Source organism: Falco rusticolus, chromosome 15, assembly GCF_015220075.1.
Source record: "Falco rusticolus isolate bFalRus1 chromosome 15, bFalRus1.pri, whole genome shotgun sequence".
In the NCBI taxonomy this organism is placed as follows: domain Eukaryota; kingdom Metazoa; phylum Chordata; class Aves; order Falconiformes; family Falconidae; genus Falco; species Falco rusticolus.
In genome coordinates this window covers 22,114,629-22,129,279 of record NC_051201.1, presented here as the reverse complement: position 1 = coordinate 22,129,279, position 14,651 = coordinate 22,114,629, and the positions used below count along the sequence as shown (strand labels likewise).

Genomic DNA, 14,651 nt, shown 5'->3' with positions numbered 1-14,651 from the left:
ACACTCACATTGCGGAAATCCCGGAAGGGCACAAACTGGACAATGTCACGCACGGCCTCCTCGCCGGTGTAGGAGCGCAGCACCCGGCTGTCGCCATCCAGGAACTCCATGGCGGCGAAGTCAGCGTTGCCCACCCCAACGATGATGATGGACATGGGCAGCTTGGATGCCTGCACCACGGCGTGTCTCGTCTCATCCATGTCGCTGATCACCCCATCCGTGATGATGAGGAGGATGAAGTATTGCTGCGGAGGGGAGGACGGAGGGTCAGACCCAGTGGGATGCCGGTGCACCCTCACACCAGAGCCAGCGCTGGCAAGGTGTGAGCAGCCGGGATGCTTGGCATGTTGGGGGGAGGCAGGTCCCCTCGGGGGGAGTGCAAGGTTCGCTGCTTCCCAGGACAGCCAGCACCACCCCCTTTAGCAGCACCCAGGAATTTCAGGTGCTCCTGTTCCCCTTGTTTTTTTGAAAGATCATAACCAAACGACAAGCCAACTCCCACGCCAAAACATTTTGCTGATTTACTGATTTACTGTACTGAGTAACAGGAAAAAAACCCAACCAGCCTGTGCAGAGCTTCCGTGTCACAGCCAGGAGTTTGGGGCCAGGACACAAGCCCAGCTGGGAGATGAAATCTCCAGGGGGACACATTTCAGGGCAGTCCCCATTAACACGGCCCTGTGCCAATGGGGAGCAGCTCCTGCATCCCACCACCGGGCTGCAGGGCCGGGGGGGCTGTCCCATGCTCAGGGCTTGTCCATCTCCCATACAAAGCTGTGGGTCTCAGAGGCACTGAGGGGGGATGCAGAGGGTACCAGCAAGCTGGGGGGATGCCGAAGCAGCGGTGTTAGCATCTACTCCCCTTCCCACAGGGAAAGGAGGGTGATGGGGCTGATCCTGCCCAGCTGGGGGGGATGGACAGATAGACCGTCCTGCTGGACTCGGCTCAGCAAATCAGGCACATGGACCCCCGAAAAGCCCATCTCCTCTGCTTCCAGGGAAAGTAATGGTTCAATTTTGGCACATTACACTGCTTGCGTGTGCTAGAGAAATGACGAAGACAAGCACTTAAGCACATTAAAGCCCTTTGTTCCTCTCCTCATTCTTTCCATTTCCTCTGAAAACCACTAGCGCAGCCATCCTGGAAAAGCAAGAGATGGAACGCCATCCAGAGCCCATTTTCTTGGTCTTCCTCCAGCCCACATCTCCTGAAACCTTCTCTTGGCGCTCTGGTGCTGAACTCCCAAGCACAGACAAGGCTGGGTCGAGCTTAAACAGCCCCAGGACAGGGGCGAGGAGGTTCTCCCAAGCCAGGGCCAGCAGCCAGCCCCTTCCCAACCCAGCCCCTTCTGGGGTGCCAGTCCTAACTCCCGCGTGCTGCCCGGGGTTTAGTTTCTCCCTAAATCTGAACTTTTCAGAGCACATCATGGGGAGACATAGGTCTGAAGAGCAGGAGCTCAGCATCCAAGTCTGGAGGGTAAGACTAAGCTCCAGGAGAAGCGTGCTCCTCTGTGGTGGCCAGCACTGGTCACCACTGGAAGCAGGACAAGTGACTGGGGCCTGACCCTGTCTGGAAACCAGTACAGGAGGAAGGGTAAAACCTTGAGGAGAGCAGTGGATAATGGGAACGACTTCAAGCTGATTCTCCCCCTTCCTCCCCCTGCCTCTGTGCATGATCAAAAAGAGGAAACCCAGAAAGGACTAGCTCGCTTTGTTCCCTTTTTTGTGTGAAATCCAGCATGGGAACAGAGAAAAATGCTGGAAAGTATGCAGGAAAAGAGAGGGGAGTAGAGCTCAAAATACATTTTATCACAACATATTTCAGAGGCCAAGAGAAGGGGTCAGCCCCAAAGCCCAGGGGGCTGCAGTGGGGCGAGCAGGCAGCGGGTAAGAGCATCAGGGGGAGATTCCCCAGGGAGCGATGACAATTCTGGTGGTGTCCACAGATGGCAGTGGGGCCAGGGTGCTGGTGGCACCTCCGGATCCCCCCCCCCATGGTCCCCAGCTGGGGTGCCACCTCTGCCAAGCTGCTAGGGGCAGGGACCAGGCTGGCCCCACGGCCGGACCCCCCCCTCCCCCCCGGGCACACCAACCTGGCAGCACCTACCTCCTTTCTCCTCTTTTTGTTGTTAAAATGCCCAGCCCCTGAATCCAGGGGGCTTTGAGGATGATTCTTGATTGTTTGCTAATGATATCAGCAATTAGGCTCACGTGAGGGAGCAGGACTTGAAAGGATTAGGCAGCATTAAACAGCACGGGGTAAGGAAAGGGGAGGTTTGGATGCAGGGACGCTGCTGGAAAGGTAGGTTTTAATTCTCCAAAGCTTATTAATCCTTATTAATCCTTCCTGAGAATCAAATCGTGTGTAATCCCTCTGTCGCTCCCCACCCCCCGCCCCCCGACATCCTCCCATCTCTTAAAAGCAAACGGCTCCAGTGTTTGTGATCTGCGTTGCCATGGAAAAACTACGAGGGTTTTTTGTTTTACTTGAAACGTTGGGAGCGAGTGAGAGCAGGAGGAAGAGTAGGGCAGGTCCAGGCAGCCACCGAAGCCAGCAGCATCAGATTGAAGGTGGGATGGCAGAGGAGAAGACCCCGGGGGAGTGAGACCCCTCATCACTAACGCTTTGTGCTTCCAAAAAAAAAAAAAAAAAAAAGACTGAGCCAACCCAGGCTTGCCTCTGACGCCACCATTAATGCCCATTATTTAAAATCTCCCTTGATTAAACTATTAGTGCCAACGGAGGGGTGCAATTTGCATATGATTAGTGCCACTGCCTGTGGGCTTCTCCCTCCCCCACTGATGACAAGAGAGAAAACAAAAAAAAAAGAGGACCGACCTGGATTTGTGCTGAATTAAACCAAATTCAGAATTTCCTTGTGCCGGGGGCTGGGAAGAGCAACAGTGCTCATGGCAAGACAGGAAAAGGTCCCCTTGGGGAAGAAGCTTTGAGTGTGATCCAGCTCCGCTTCCAGGCAGGAATCGGGTATGCTTTTACCCCGAGGCAGCTCCTGTGCCGATGTGCTGATGCCCAAGCTGAGCTGGTTTTGGCCAGTGAAACGCAGGGGCCAGACCTGCCATCCTCTGTGGGCAGCCTGCTGCCACAGGGACCCGAGTGAGCTCCATCCTGAAGTCTTCAGATGCTCTTTGCATCCCTAAGAGGACACGTGGTCCCTATCAGCAAGGCTGGACCCACAGCTGCAGCTCCTGGCATGCATGGGCATCCCTGCATCCCTGCAACCACCAGCCTCGTCCCCCAAAGCCACGCTGGCCCCGGCTGCCTTGTGACCCGGTGCAACGGAGCCTGGTTGAACAGGGCCCCTGTGCTAATGAGCAGCTTTTTGACATATGGATGTGAACAATCTGATGGACTAATTAACAGGGACTTGCAGGACTGCTGAGCAGCTGGAGCGGCTGCACGGGAAAACAAAGCCTGGCCCTGAGCCCACTGTTTTTCCAAGTGGTGTGAAAAGCAATGATCAAACTGAGCCATCCCGTGGTTTTCTGCAGCTCCCCCTGAAATCTAAAAAACTATTTGAAGGGGAATAGCAGAAAGGCCTTCTCCTGGCAAAAGGTTCAGATTCAGCCATCGGCCACTTTAGAAAGACCACGCTTTACGCCACAGCACAGGCTTGCTGGATGTGCACCCCCAGATCTCGCCAGGAGATCTTTACGGAGGACAGGGAGATGCTTCCTCCAGCTTTGTTGTGTGTTGAAGGGAAGTAAGCCAAAGATTTGAAGTCACACTCAACCTCTTCCCTGTCGCTCCTGTCTCCCACCTGCACTGCAACAGCAGCGTCACTGTGCTGGTGCTCCCCAGGGAGCTTCTGGTACGTCCTGCCCCAGGACAGTCCTGCAGGAGCAGGAACCTGTTTGGAAAGCAAGAGCTATGCTCCTCAGAACTATCATTCCCCACTTATCCATAAGGACAGAGGTTGCCTCTTCAGAGCAAAGCCCCTTGGAGCTCAGCAGAGGATGTTTTAGGAAAAAAATCAGGAGAGCACAAAGTTGTCCTCTCCTGCCTCCCGCCAGCTGCTGCCCTGGCACATGTCGGGGACTCCCGAGCTCACGCTGGCGCAGTGCCGAATGGCACTGGACAGTCGGGTCTGCCAGCAGCACACCCCATCCCTCTGCCCCCCCTTGCAGCCCTCAGCCCCCGGCACTGCCCCGGGGGGGTCTCAGTTCCCTGACCACTGCGCACTGGCCTGTTGGACACCCATCACCCAGCTGCTCCTGGGGGCCTCGCAGGCCTGCCCCTAAGAATTAGGGAGAAATCAATCACTTTTTCACCATTCCTGATTTTACACATCTCTGATACTCCCAGCTGACCTCCCGGGCCAGCAGGTGCCAGCCTTACCGCTCCTCTTAGTGGGGCTGCTCGCCACGTCTTGGCCAGCTCTCCCTCATCTGCCCCTCCCATGGCTGCTGGGTCACCTTTGAGATAAGGGGACCGGCATTTAAGACTACGCTCAAGACATCTGTGCAAATCCCAGGGAGACCCACCTCGTGGCATCTCCCACTCCCACCTCATTCCTCTCCCCAGTAACTTCTGACTTTCCACAGATGCAGTTTTTTTGACTGCTATCAAGTTTCTGAGTCATTTTTTTTTGTTCCTACGATGGACTCTACGTTCTCTGTCAGATGTGCTGACAGCCAACAGAGAGCCGCCAGCTGCAGGGACCCCAGGGATGGTGCTGATGGGAGGACACACCGCTCCCACACCCGCAGAGAAGGGAAAGATGAAATTAAGCTCAGGCTTTGGCTTCCCCTGCCCAAAGCCGTCAGGATTGCCGTCGTCTCACGGGACCTTACGGACTTACGGATGCAGCCTCCTGCTGGGTGGCCTGTGCTGCAAAGCGGGCCACATGGTTGACGATGGGGGAGAAGTTGGTGGGTCCGTAGAAGCGGATGTGGGGCAGGCAGGCTGAGTACGCTTGGACAATGCCCTCCACACCTTTGGGGAAAGCAGAGAAGCCAGGCATTACAACGCACCACAGCTCAGGCTCACTACAAGTCCGATTAAGCATCATTAACTGTCATGGGAGCTGAAGTTACACTTATTTTATCCCCTCCCCGACTCATCCAGCTCTACTGGTTTCACACACCCCCACTCACACATTCCAATACCAGGGCTCTGCCCTTCAGTCACTTTGCAGCGGGTCCTCAGAGCTTCTGGGGTAAGAGAGCCCTCGCCATGGCCAGTCAAGGGTGGCTTTCCCTCTGTTTCTGCAAAAATCCTGGAACCCACCAAAGAGGAGGAGCAAAAAGAAAAGCAACTCCTGGTCTCTAAGCATAACCAAAAACCTGACAGACATGGAGCTGAGGTTGCAGAGGGAAGCAAAACAGTCCCAGAAGCATCCCCTGAGCTCCCAAGCTGTGTCTGGGACCCACAGGTCACGGGAGACCCTCCTGCTCCTGCCAGACCGGAGTGGGGTAAATGGCAGCTCTCCCCGAAGGCTGCGTGGGCGCATGCAAGTCAGAACCGACCAGCTCCACAATTCATCGGCTGACAGCGAGTTCCTCGGGAAGGACCCGTGTCCGACAGGAGGTGCAGGAGGTGGGCTCTGTGTCCCAGAACACCTGCAGGGACAGAGCACAGGCAGCTGAGCCATGGATGCGCTCAGCTTTCGTGGACCAGCGAGCGCGGCTCGAGCCCCCGTGCTGCCAGGGGGGAGGCAGAGGCCAAACCAGGCGGCCTCTGGAGACCGCGGTAGCCCTGACCACTTTGGACGTGAGCACTTTTCCAGCCATGACTGGGACCGGCTCTCCGTTGCTAAATGAAGCATTAAGGCTGAATTCCCCATCTGCTAAGCAGGCCAGTGTTTCTTGCAGGCTTGCTGGAGGAGCAGACGGCTGGTAGGACACACCAGACATCGGAGCGAAGGCGGATTTTATGCTGTCTGAATCCAGTTGCGTTTCACCCTGGGCCTTCCTACACACATCCCCAGATTTTCTCTGCTCTCCTCTGAGTGCCCCCTTAGCATGTGCTCTGCTTTGCCATTAACATCTGTCTCTGAACAGACCTTGAACCCCCCCCCAGGATGTTACTGGAGAAATGCAGAGGGAAGGACAGGTGACACTGCAGGCATCAAAGGAGTCATAAAGACCTAGCTGGCACTTACCTGAACAGAATGGGTTCGTGGGATTGAAGTTAATGGCAAACTCATGGGATACCTGCAGAGAAGAAACGACCCAGGTTAACAGGGACGGCCAGCGCAGAGCAGGGTGCTCACTAGCGATCAGCTGGTGCTGGGGGGCTGGTTTGGGGCTGGTGCTCCCCTGAGGCAGGACCCAGTGGCCACAGACGTTCAGTCCATCCTGCTGGGTCAGCAACAGCTCCCCACCCTCTGCTACCCGAACGGCGAGGGGCAGCAAATACGGACGTGGTCAGGGTTAAGCAGCATTCAGGGATGGACTGGTTCCTCAATCCCCTCATCATGGAGCCACCTGAAATTATCCCATCACACATTCATCTACAACTATCGAAGCAGGTTTGTCGACATGGCTTCCCACTAGCTGCCCCAAGGGAAAGCGTGCGGGAGGGATGCTCTCAACCTGCTGGCCCGTCTCACTGGTCACTAGGAGAAATTACTTCATCCTTTTGCAGGTTATAAAGGGAGAAAATTCAATTAGTGTCATCCCAGGGAGCCCCAGTTCTGAGAGCATCCCGCTTCCCCATCTCTCTGCAAGTGGCATGGTGCAGCAGGAGGGAGGCAGGCACAGGTGAGCTGGGTCAAAGATCTGATCTGGCATGTCAGCTACCACGACAAAGCCGGCAGATGATTAGCTTCATCATCTGGGTCATCGTGAGGGTAAAGGCAGCACAGAAGTGGTGATGTGAACGCTTGGGCATGATGGACAGCAAGTCCCAGCACAATCTGGGCTGGTTTTCATTGACCATAAAACCATCCCTCCTCCAAGGCAGGTGCAAGATCCTTCAGGTTTTCCACCATCTCCTTCAAGCCCAGGGAGATGCTCTCATGAGGCAGTCCTGTGGGACACGGCAACAGCAGATAGCCCTGCACACCGCGACCCCTGGCCGGCTGCACTAGCCCACCCAGAGAGACCAAAAGCGGCGCTGACTTCGGGCCACAAAACCTTCCTCACCTGCTTCCACGGGAAGAGCCTGCCGGCAGAACCCACAGATCGCCGGGCAGCAGCTGCTTTGAACCCATCTCTGCCAGCAAGGGCAGAGCGGCTCGAGGGCCAGAGAGGGCCAGGGCCACCAGCTGTCGCGTGAGCCCTGCAGTGCTGGTGTGGGTCAGCGGCTTGCCTGGGGCACGTCCCTCACCGCCACCTGCAATCCAGCCCCGGGGTAGCAAGCAGGCTCTTGCCTCTTCCAGCACCTCCAAAGGCTGGAGGGGGTGATGTGGGCTTCCAGGCCACCGGCTCAAGGGCTCTGACACAAAAAAGCTCCCACTCCATTCGTGCCAGAGTTGCAAAACAAGGCTCTTTCCTCCTTCTCAGAAGGGTGGAGGTTTGCTGAACTTCTCAGCCAGGGGACCGCTTCGGGACACGCGTTTTCATAACGTTGGCAGGACGACTGTCCTCTGAAGCGCCGCGTGAGGCAGGGTCCTCCCGAGACTGCAAAAGCAACATGCCTCTGATTCAGACTTTCCAAGTACACTGGGCATTGTGTTGAAAGCGGCACAAGAGGCTGTGGGGTGGGAAACAGCAACCAAAAAAAAGCAGCAGAAAATCCTCCCCGTGCTACAAAGCTGATGAGCTGTTGAACTAGCAAATTCCAACCGCCTGCTTGGGTGTCCCCATGCCCGGCGGGCACAAGCAGCAGCGCTCCCAGCCACCAGCCAGCCCAGGGTCAGAGGTGCAGCCTGGACCGCGTGGCTGTGTTTTCATACACCCTTCCTTGCAGAAGCTTCAGTTTTGGGCAATATATCCAAATTCAAATTTCTTGATTTTCAGTTGTAAAGGGCTCTTTTTTTTTTTTTTTTCCCTTTTTGAAGATGTTCAAGTCTGTTCAAAGATGTTCAAAATTCTGCCATACAAGTATTTATAGACAAGGCAAGCAAAAATATTTCCATGTTTTGCACTGCAAAAGAGGGGTTTCTCTTTCTTTTAAGCAGCAATGGAATGGTTTGGAGCTGTGCTCCTCACCGTCTACAGAGCAGACCCCCTGCGTGGCAGAAGTGTTGCAAAACCTCCTCTGGAGTTTTTATGGATTATATATATAACTTTGCTAGAAAATTCAACAGGAGGGCTTCAAAATAAGAACACACAAAAAAAGATCTCATTTCCTATTCAGCTCGTACTTCGAAAAACAGTTTCTGTAGAGTCCAATTAAATGTATATGGAACACCTACAGGTATCACATTCACCAGTAACTCGCAGGCAGAAACTCTTTCAAGCCACCACCAAAGGGTAAGACATTCACCTGCAGCCAGCCTGCATCTTCTTCCAGACCTGGATGGGAACAACCGCCACGCCATCTTTTCCCATCAGGAATTAGGGATGTGCCTTGCAGACACACAGCCAAAGCCTGTACCAGAGAACCGACCCTGCAGAGGGTTCCCTGCCACCACCCTGAGCGATCCCACCACTGTCGTGACTCAGTTTCCCTACATATATATATATATATGAAAAAAAAAAGGCAAATGGCTGGAAAGCCTCGGGGGTGGCACATTGGTGAAGCTGCCGGCTTCCTTGAGCCGACCCCATCTCCCGAGCAGTGGGGCTCCGACATGAAGCATCACCCTCTCCGCTGTTGCCTTGCCTTTGCGCATCCCCTAGAAACCGCAACCCATCTGCTTCCCTCTCCTGTTCCCTACTGGGAAACCACTCCAGGCTCTCTGCGGAACTGCTACATGGCAAGATGTTCTTTGACATTTCCAACGAGACTTTTGTGTGCAAAACATCTCGCTCTGACGGTGCCCGGGAAGCGTTGGGGAGCCATGGCAACAGGAGCACAAAGCCCCATTTCTATGGCTCTCTCATCCCTTAACAATCCTCCCGGTTTTCCCTCCGGTGCATGCGTACAGCAGCCGCCCCTCGAGGGAGCGCCGCTGGCCACACTGCATCCTGCTGCGACACAGGGTACAGGGCTATGGCAAAGAGCAGCTCCTCCGGCTTTGAAACCACCCAACAAGCCTCAATGGCCGGCAAACCTTTAACGCACAAGCGAAGCCAGCAGCACGCAGAGCCCACGGGCCAGGGAGGGATGCAGCCCCAGGCGGGCGGTGTGGGGTGATACATGGGGCACGTCCCCACTGCTAACGTGAGACAACCAACGGGTCACCCCAGGCGTTAGTATGCACGACCTTCAGGCACGGGCCAAGCACTTGGGGAGGGAGAGCTGCTCTCCACTGGGGCTTACATGGGCTTAGACATCATTCTGGGGGAACACGAGCTGTGTTTTCTGGAAGTGCTTACAGAGCATCCCCAGGCCCGTGGAAGCAACAGGAAATATTTCTGTGGCCAGATGTGGGAGGCAGCCATGGCAGGGGCAGAGGAGTCGCGCCCCCCAGCCCCCAGCCCCCAGGGCAGCATCCTTGACCCAGTTCCCACCACCAGCCTTGCAGGAAGGGCCATTTCCAGCCTGGTGATGCCTCTCCCATGGGCACTGACCCACACGCATCGCCAGCTCACCATGACAGTTCACCTACTGCCCCAGCAGTCAGGGCTGCTGTACCCTTTCCATTCCCACTGCTTTTTCCATTCGCATTCCTCTCCCCGAGTAATAAATCCCTGACGGCAGCTGGCTGTTAGTCCTTGGAAGTTGCCTACTGAAATCTCCCCACCGAAGCAGTGAAGTGACAGACCAGAGACATTTGACGGCCAAGGAGGATGAATCAGCTCCAAAGTGCACACGGAGGGATCTCCTCCTGTGGCTGGCAAACAGCAAGAGCTCCCACTTGAGTCACACAAATTTTGGCTGCCGGCAGAGCGGAGAAAAGCGCAAAGCCAGAGCAGGCAGGACACCCCAGCCTTGCGGCCCCACAGTGGTGAGCATCCCGGTGTGATTCACGGTCACTCATGGCTTACGTGCCCTCTGCGCACAGCCCAGAGCCAAGCTCCCGCCTAAAGAACACTAAAGGCTTGCCAAGATTCAACCCCAGCCCGGTGCTGGGAACGCCTCAGAACCAGCGAGCAGAATGACAGTGTGCATTAACAGCGTCAGCGAAGAGCGGCCAAAAGACCCAACCGGTAATGAGAGAGGGGGGGTCCTGGCACATATCAGCATAAGAAGGTGCTCCCCAGCAGCCAGCTCAGGGAGCAGCCCTTCAGCCCCTGCCCATCCGATGAGCAGGATGCTCCAGCCCTTGCAGGACCAGGGTGCCTTTAACCCCTTCAGGCGCCTAATCCCAACCAAAGATCAAGGTGGCTCTTGGGACAGCCCTTCTGCTCCAGTCCTTGCAGGCTCTGCCTGTTGCAACATCACGTTGAGGCTACCCAGCTCCCAGCCCCCTCCCAGACCTTGCCACCGTCTGACACATTCATCCAGGGGCCTTTTCCTTTGCCCAGAATTGTTCCAGCTTCTTGCCAGGAAAATGAATCAACGCCTGGCTCTGCCCATTAATGCCAGGGAGCTGCTGCTTTCATGCCAGCTCAGAAGGGAGGAACGGGCTGCCCGTGCTCCATCCCCGCCTCGCCGCCCACCCACACTGCCACATCTCACTCTCCACTGGCTGAAATCCCACATCTACCCATTCCCCCTCTGCCTGACTGCATTCCCGACGGAGCCAGCTGGGGAGCCTGGCAGCTCCGATCCTGCCCCAGCAGCAGCAGGACAAACCCATCTAAACGCGCAGGTGGCCACAACACTTCACCTTCCAGTCCGGTGGGAGCTGGGCACCGAATCCCAGAGCAGGAAACATCTTGTCCCTAAAAGAGAAGAAGAACAACCTATGGGTGTATTTACACACACGAAGCAGGCTTGCATGGCTCTTGCTGTGGCCTCCCCGTGCTACCAGCTGCCGGACGCCCACCTACAGTGAAAACGCCAGCTAAAACAGGCGCCAGCCTTCCCTTCTCCCAAAGAAAAGCAACACGGTGCCTTTAAAAATCACGGGAGTTGAACAGAGAGAGCGTAGATGTTCCCCTTTGGCTTTTGATCTTTGGGTGGGGGGGTGGGAAGAGTCCAGCTTTGCTTTGTTACCTACAGGGATCCAGAGCATCCTCTTACCCAAACACCTGAATCTCCTGCAGACCTGTAACCCCAGAGCTTTCAAAAACCCTCAGTATCCATTTTGGTCACAAAAGCCAGCATGGTGAGGCCAACGGATTTCTGGTTTGTTTTCTTTATCTGTGTCTCAGATGCTGTTTCTCTGTGTGGCACAGCCCAGGGCGCTGGGGAACAAGGCAGCCTGGCAGTGTGGCTGTCAATGGCAAACACCAGTGAGCTGAGGGCAGCTGCCTGCGCACCAATAAAGTGGGTGCTGCCCAGCTGCCCCCGTGAAGGATGCTCCACTTCTGCTAACGCGCCTACCTCTCCACAGTGGTGACTGGGGGAGAGGTGAAACCCTGTCCTTACCCTCTCCTCCTCCTGCATCCCAGTGTATATGGTAATTTTCTCTCAAGGACCTTTTCAGAAGCAAGGTATTACTTAGTCCTGGCTTTGCAGATGAGAAATCAAGGGGCATGAATCCCAGCAGCCCCTCAGGAAGCCAGTGAAACACCTGCAAAACAGGGCAGAGGCAGGAGGGCACAGTGCTTACGAGTCATAGTCCTGGATGATCTGGCCGACAGCCCAGATAGCCGACAAGTACTCGTTTGTACCCATGGGGTTGATATAGTGCAAAGAGGTGGGGTCTCGTGGGTTCCCGTTGGAGGCTGTGAAGTCAATCCCAACCTAGGGGACAAAAGAGAAGCAGAGACCTGTCCTCTGTTAGCAGACACCACCACAGACCTGGCCGCCTCCATTGCCTTCGAGGCCCAGACACAGTCCCGTCAAGACACAAACCTCAACCTTCTGAAAAAATTCAACAAAATCCAGCTCTTCACCTTCCCTAAAAAAAAAGCTGATTAAATACTAGGTTAGGCAAAGGCATTCACTACTACACCTACATTTTTCACCAGTGAGCATCACACGAGGTGTCCTGAAGCAGCCCCTGCTCCTGGAGCAAGCTACCACCACCTCCAGCTCAGGACTCTCGCTGCCCATCTCCCAGGAGCTCAGGAACCGAGTAGCTCCATGGACACCAAAGCAGCCAGGGCCACCCGGGCATTTGGGTCTCAAGGTCTCTGACCAAGGAGTCACAACCCTGAGCAGATCCTCCCCTGGCTTCCCCAGGGACCAATATATGCTGAGCTCTTCAAAGACTTTGTCAGCAAGACACTCATTTCTCTCCCTCCTCAATTAGGCTTTCTATATAAAGACATTAGTAGAAACGCCTATCTCGGACCCAGTTAAATCTGGTCAGAAAAGACGAGATGCTGAGCCACACAATTTGAAATGACTTGGGAAGGAAGAGCTGGGAGAGGGAGCAGGCAGTGTGGCTGCGCTCGCCTTGTTTGCCTCGCAAATAGGCAAACCCCAAAATAACTCTGCCGGCTAAACTGAGCTCAGGGGAGTCGCAAGGGATTTTGCTCCGTATCCGTAACGGGAGAGGATGAACTGTGATTTGGCTGAGAAGGGACCTTGGCCTGGCTGGGGCAGTAAGAAATCAGGGCCCAAGGACATGCCACCACCTTGTGCTAGGGTGGCCGGTAGAACAGGCTTGGCAGGACAAGGGGATGTGGTTTCAAACTGGAAAAGGGTAGGTTTAGACTGGAGGTAACGGCGAAATATTGTATGGTAAGAGCGGTGAGACACTGGAAGAGGTTGCCCTGTGGATGTCCCATCACTGGAAGTGTTCAAGTCCAGGTTGGATAGGGCTTGAAGCAACCTGGTCCCAAGGAAGATGTCCCTGCCTACGGCAGGTGGGATGGACTGATGATCTTCAAAGGTCCCTTCCAAACCAAACTACCCTATGGTTCGACGAAAACCCAACTTCTTCGCCAAGCAGCCTTACAGCCTTGCCAGCCTGTGGCTTGCTGCTATAACACCTGCCTGCCCAGCTCCTGCCGAGCCACCGTGGGCACGGTCATAGAGCAAGAGGGAAACTGAGGCAGGGGGAGGGGGCTTGGTGGAGCCACACAGGCACGTGTCCCGCTCCAGCAAGCAAAGCCACCAACAGCAGCACTTGGGCAAGAGATATCAGAGAGGCAGAGCCAGCCCACTTCCAGCAGGGGCAAGCGGCCGGGCGCAGCGCCTCTCTTTGTGGCTTCGGCCCTTCTGTCCCCACAGCCTCCCTCGGTGAGGAGGACACCAGCAGCCTTTCCAGACCGCAGGGCTGCATGCGGCATCCTCCTCCCCCTCCTCCCCCTCCCAGCCCAGGCGTTTCTGCAACGTGGCACCCACAGCAAACCCAACCAGGCTTTTGGACCAAAGGTGCCTTGGGAGGGGGAAAACCCCTCCAATAACTGGCAGCTCTGTAGATGGGGGCAGGATTTCTGCTTTCAAGCCTAATTCACGCAAGAGCTCTGTGCTACCAATAAACTTAATGATTTTCTCTTCTATTCACTCTCCAGCACCAAGACCTTAGCACACAGCGGCAGAATGGCACACAAAAAGCTCTCCCAGTCGCTCCTGTTCCTATGGCAACTCTTCCTCCTCCTCCTACTCTCCCCCATCATGTTTTTAGACTAAACAACAAAATACAAACTGAAATACTGCGAGTGCCCACACCCCTCCGTATATCGCACCAGGGAAGTTTGCAGAAACCGCACACCCCACTTCTGCATTGTGGTAGTTTCACTTGCGGTTGTAACGTCCCTGATTAGTTACTCCTGACAAGCCACGGTCCAGCTTGAAAGAAGGTGGAAATGCCAGTAAAAATGCAGAAAAGCATCTCAATAACAGCCCAAAGCCTCTGTGCTGGCTTCAAAATAAGGTCAGCTTCCATAAAAACTGGAGGGTTAAACCCTGTGATGGGGAGAGAAGTCAGTAACATTTTGTGATGGGTCAGAAGGTCTTTGTGTGAGCCTGATCCTCAGCCAAAGGCCAGCCAGCCCCCTCCATGCTACTGGACACACCTGAGCATCACAGTAATGCCCCCCCCGAAACCCAAACCCACATGGTTTAACAGCAGAATGGGGCATCTCCTCATCGCCATGAAAAGCCAAATCTCACACAGAACCTCCCTCCCCAGTTTTGACCATTACATGTGCGTTACTGTTACTGGGCAAAGAGGAGCAAAAGTCCTTACAGTAAACATCAGCTGGCAGCCTCCCAGGATGTAGTCTAGGAAGGAGAAATCTCTGGTTATCTGAAAGAAAAACCACAAAAAAAGCATTTTGGCAATCTTCACTGTTTCAGAACAAAAAACCTAAACACCTAGGAGGTGCCCCAGCCTGTGACCAGTGTGTTTGGGTCTTCAGGGACCCTCAGCCATGTGGCAAAGCAATGGGAAGAACCACTCAGGTCTCCCACGGCAGTGTCCCGGCACATCATGCGTCCTGTGGGGCCAAGCAGGGCCACATGTTGGTCCAAGGCTGGGGTGAGAGGCCTGGACAGGGATCCTTGTGAGCAAGAAGCGTCCATCACGGTGAACTGAAGGGAAGATCGTCTCCCCGTGGCCAAAAAAAGCCTCCCAGCACCTTCAGATCTGGTGTGGGAAGAGCTGTGCGGGTGCCTTCCCCGCTGGGCTGCTACC

The 14,651-nt window shown here is 55.1% G+C and overlaps 1 protein-coding gene across 4 annotated transcripts in view; it reads right to left on the bottom strand.

The window, feature by feature from the left end:
• Positions 1–14,651, bottom strand: part of CPNE2 (copine 2) — a 60,038-nt gene that overhangs the window by 4,390 nt on the left and 40,997 nt on the right. For all 4 annotated transcript variants that reach the window (XM_037408817.1, XM_037408819.1, XM_037408818.1 and 1 more), the window contains 6 exons: positions 14,205–14,264; positions 11,673–11,806; positions 10,785–10,839; positions 6,123–6,174; positions 4,821–4,954; positions 9–245 (listed from right to left, as the gene is read on the bottom strand). In XM_037408817.1, the coding sequence (XP_037264714.1) occupies positions 9–245; positions 4,821–4,954; positions 6,123–6,174; positions 10,785–10,839; positions 11,673–11,806; positions 14,205–14,264 (672 nt within the window). The remainder of the gene's footprint in view (positions 1–8; positions 246–4,820; positions 4,955–6,122; positions 6,175–10,784; positions 10,840–11,672; positions 11,807–14,204; positions 14,265–14,651) is intronic.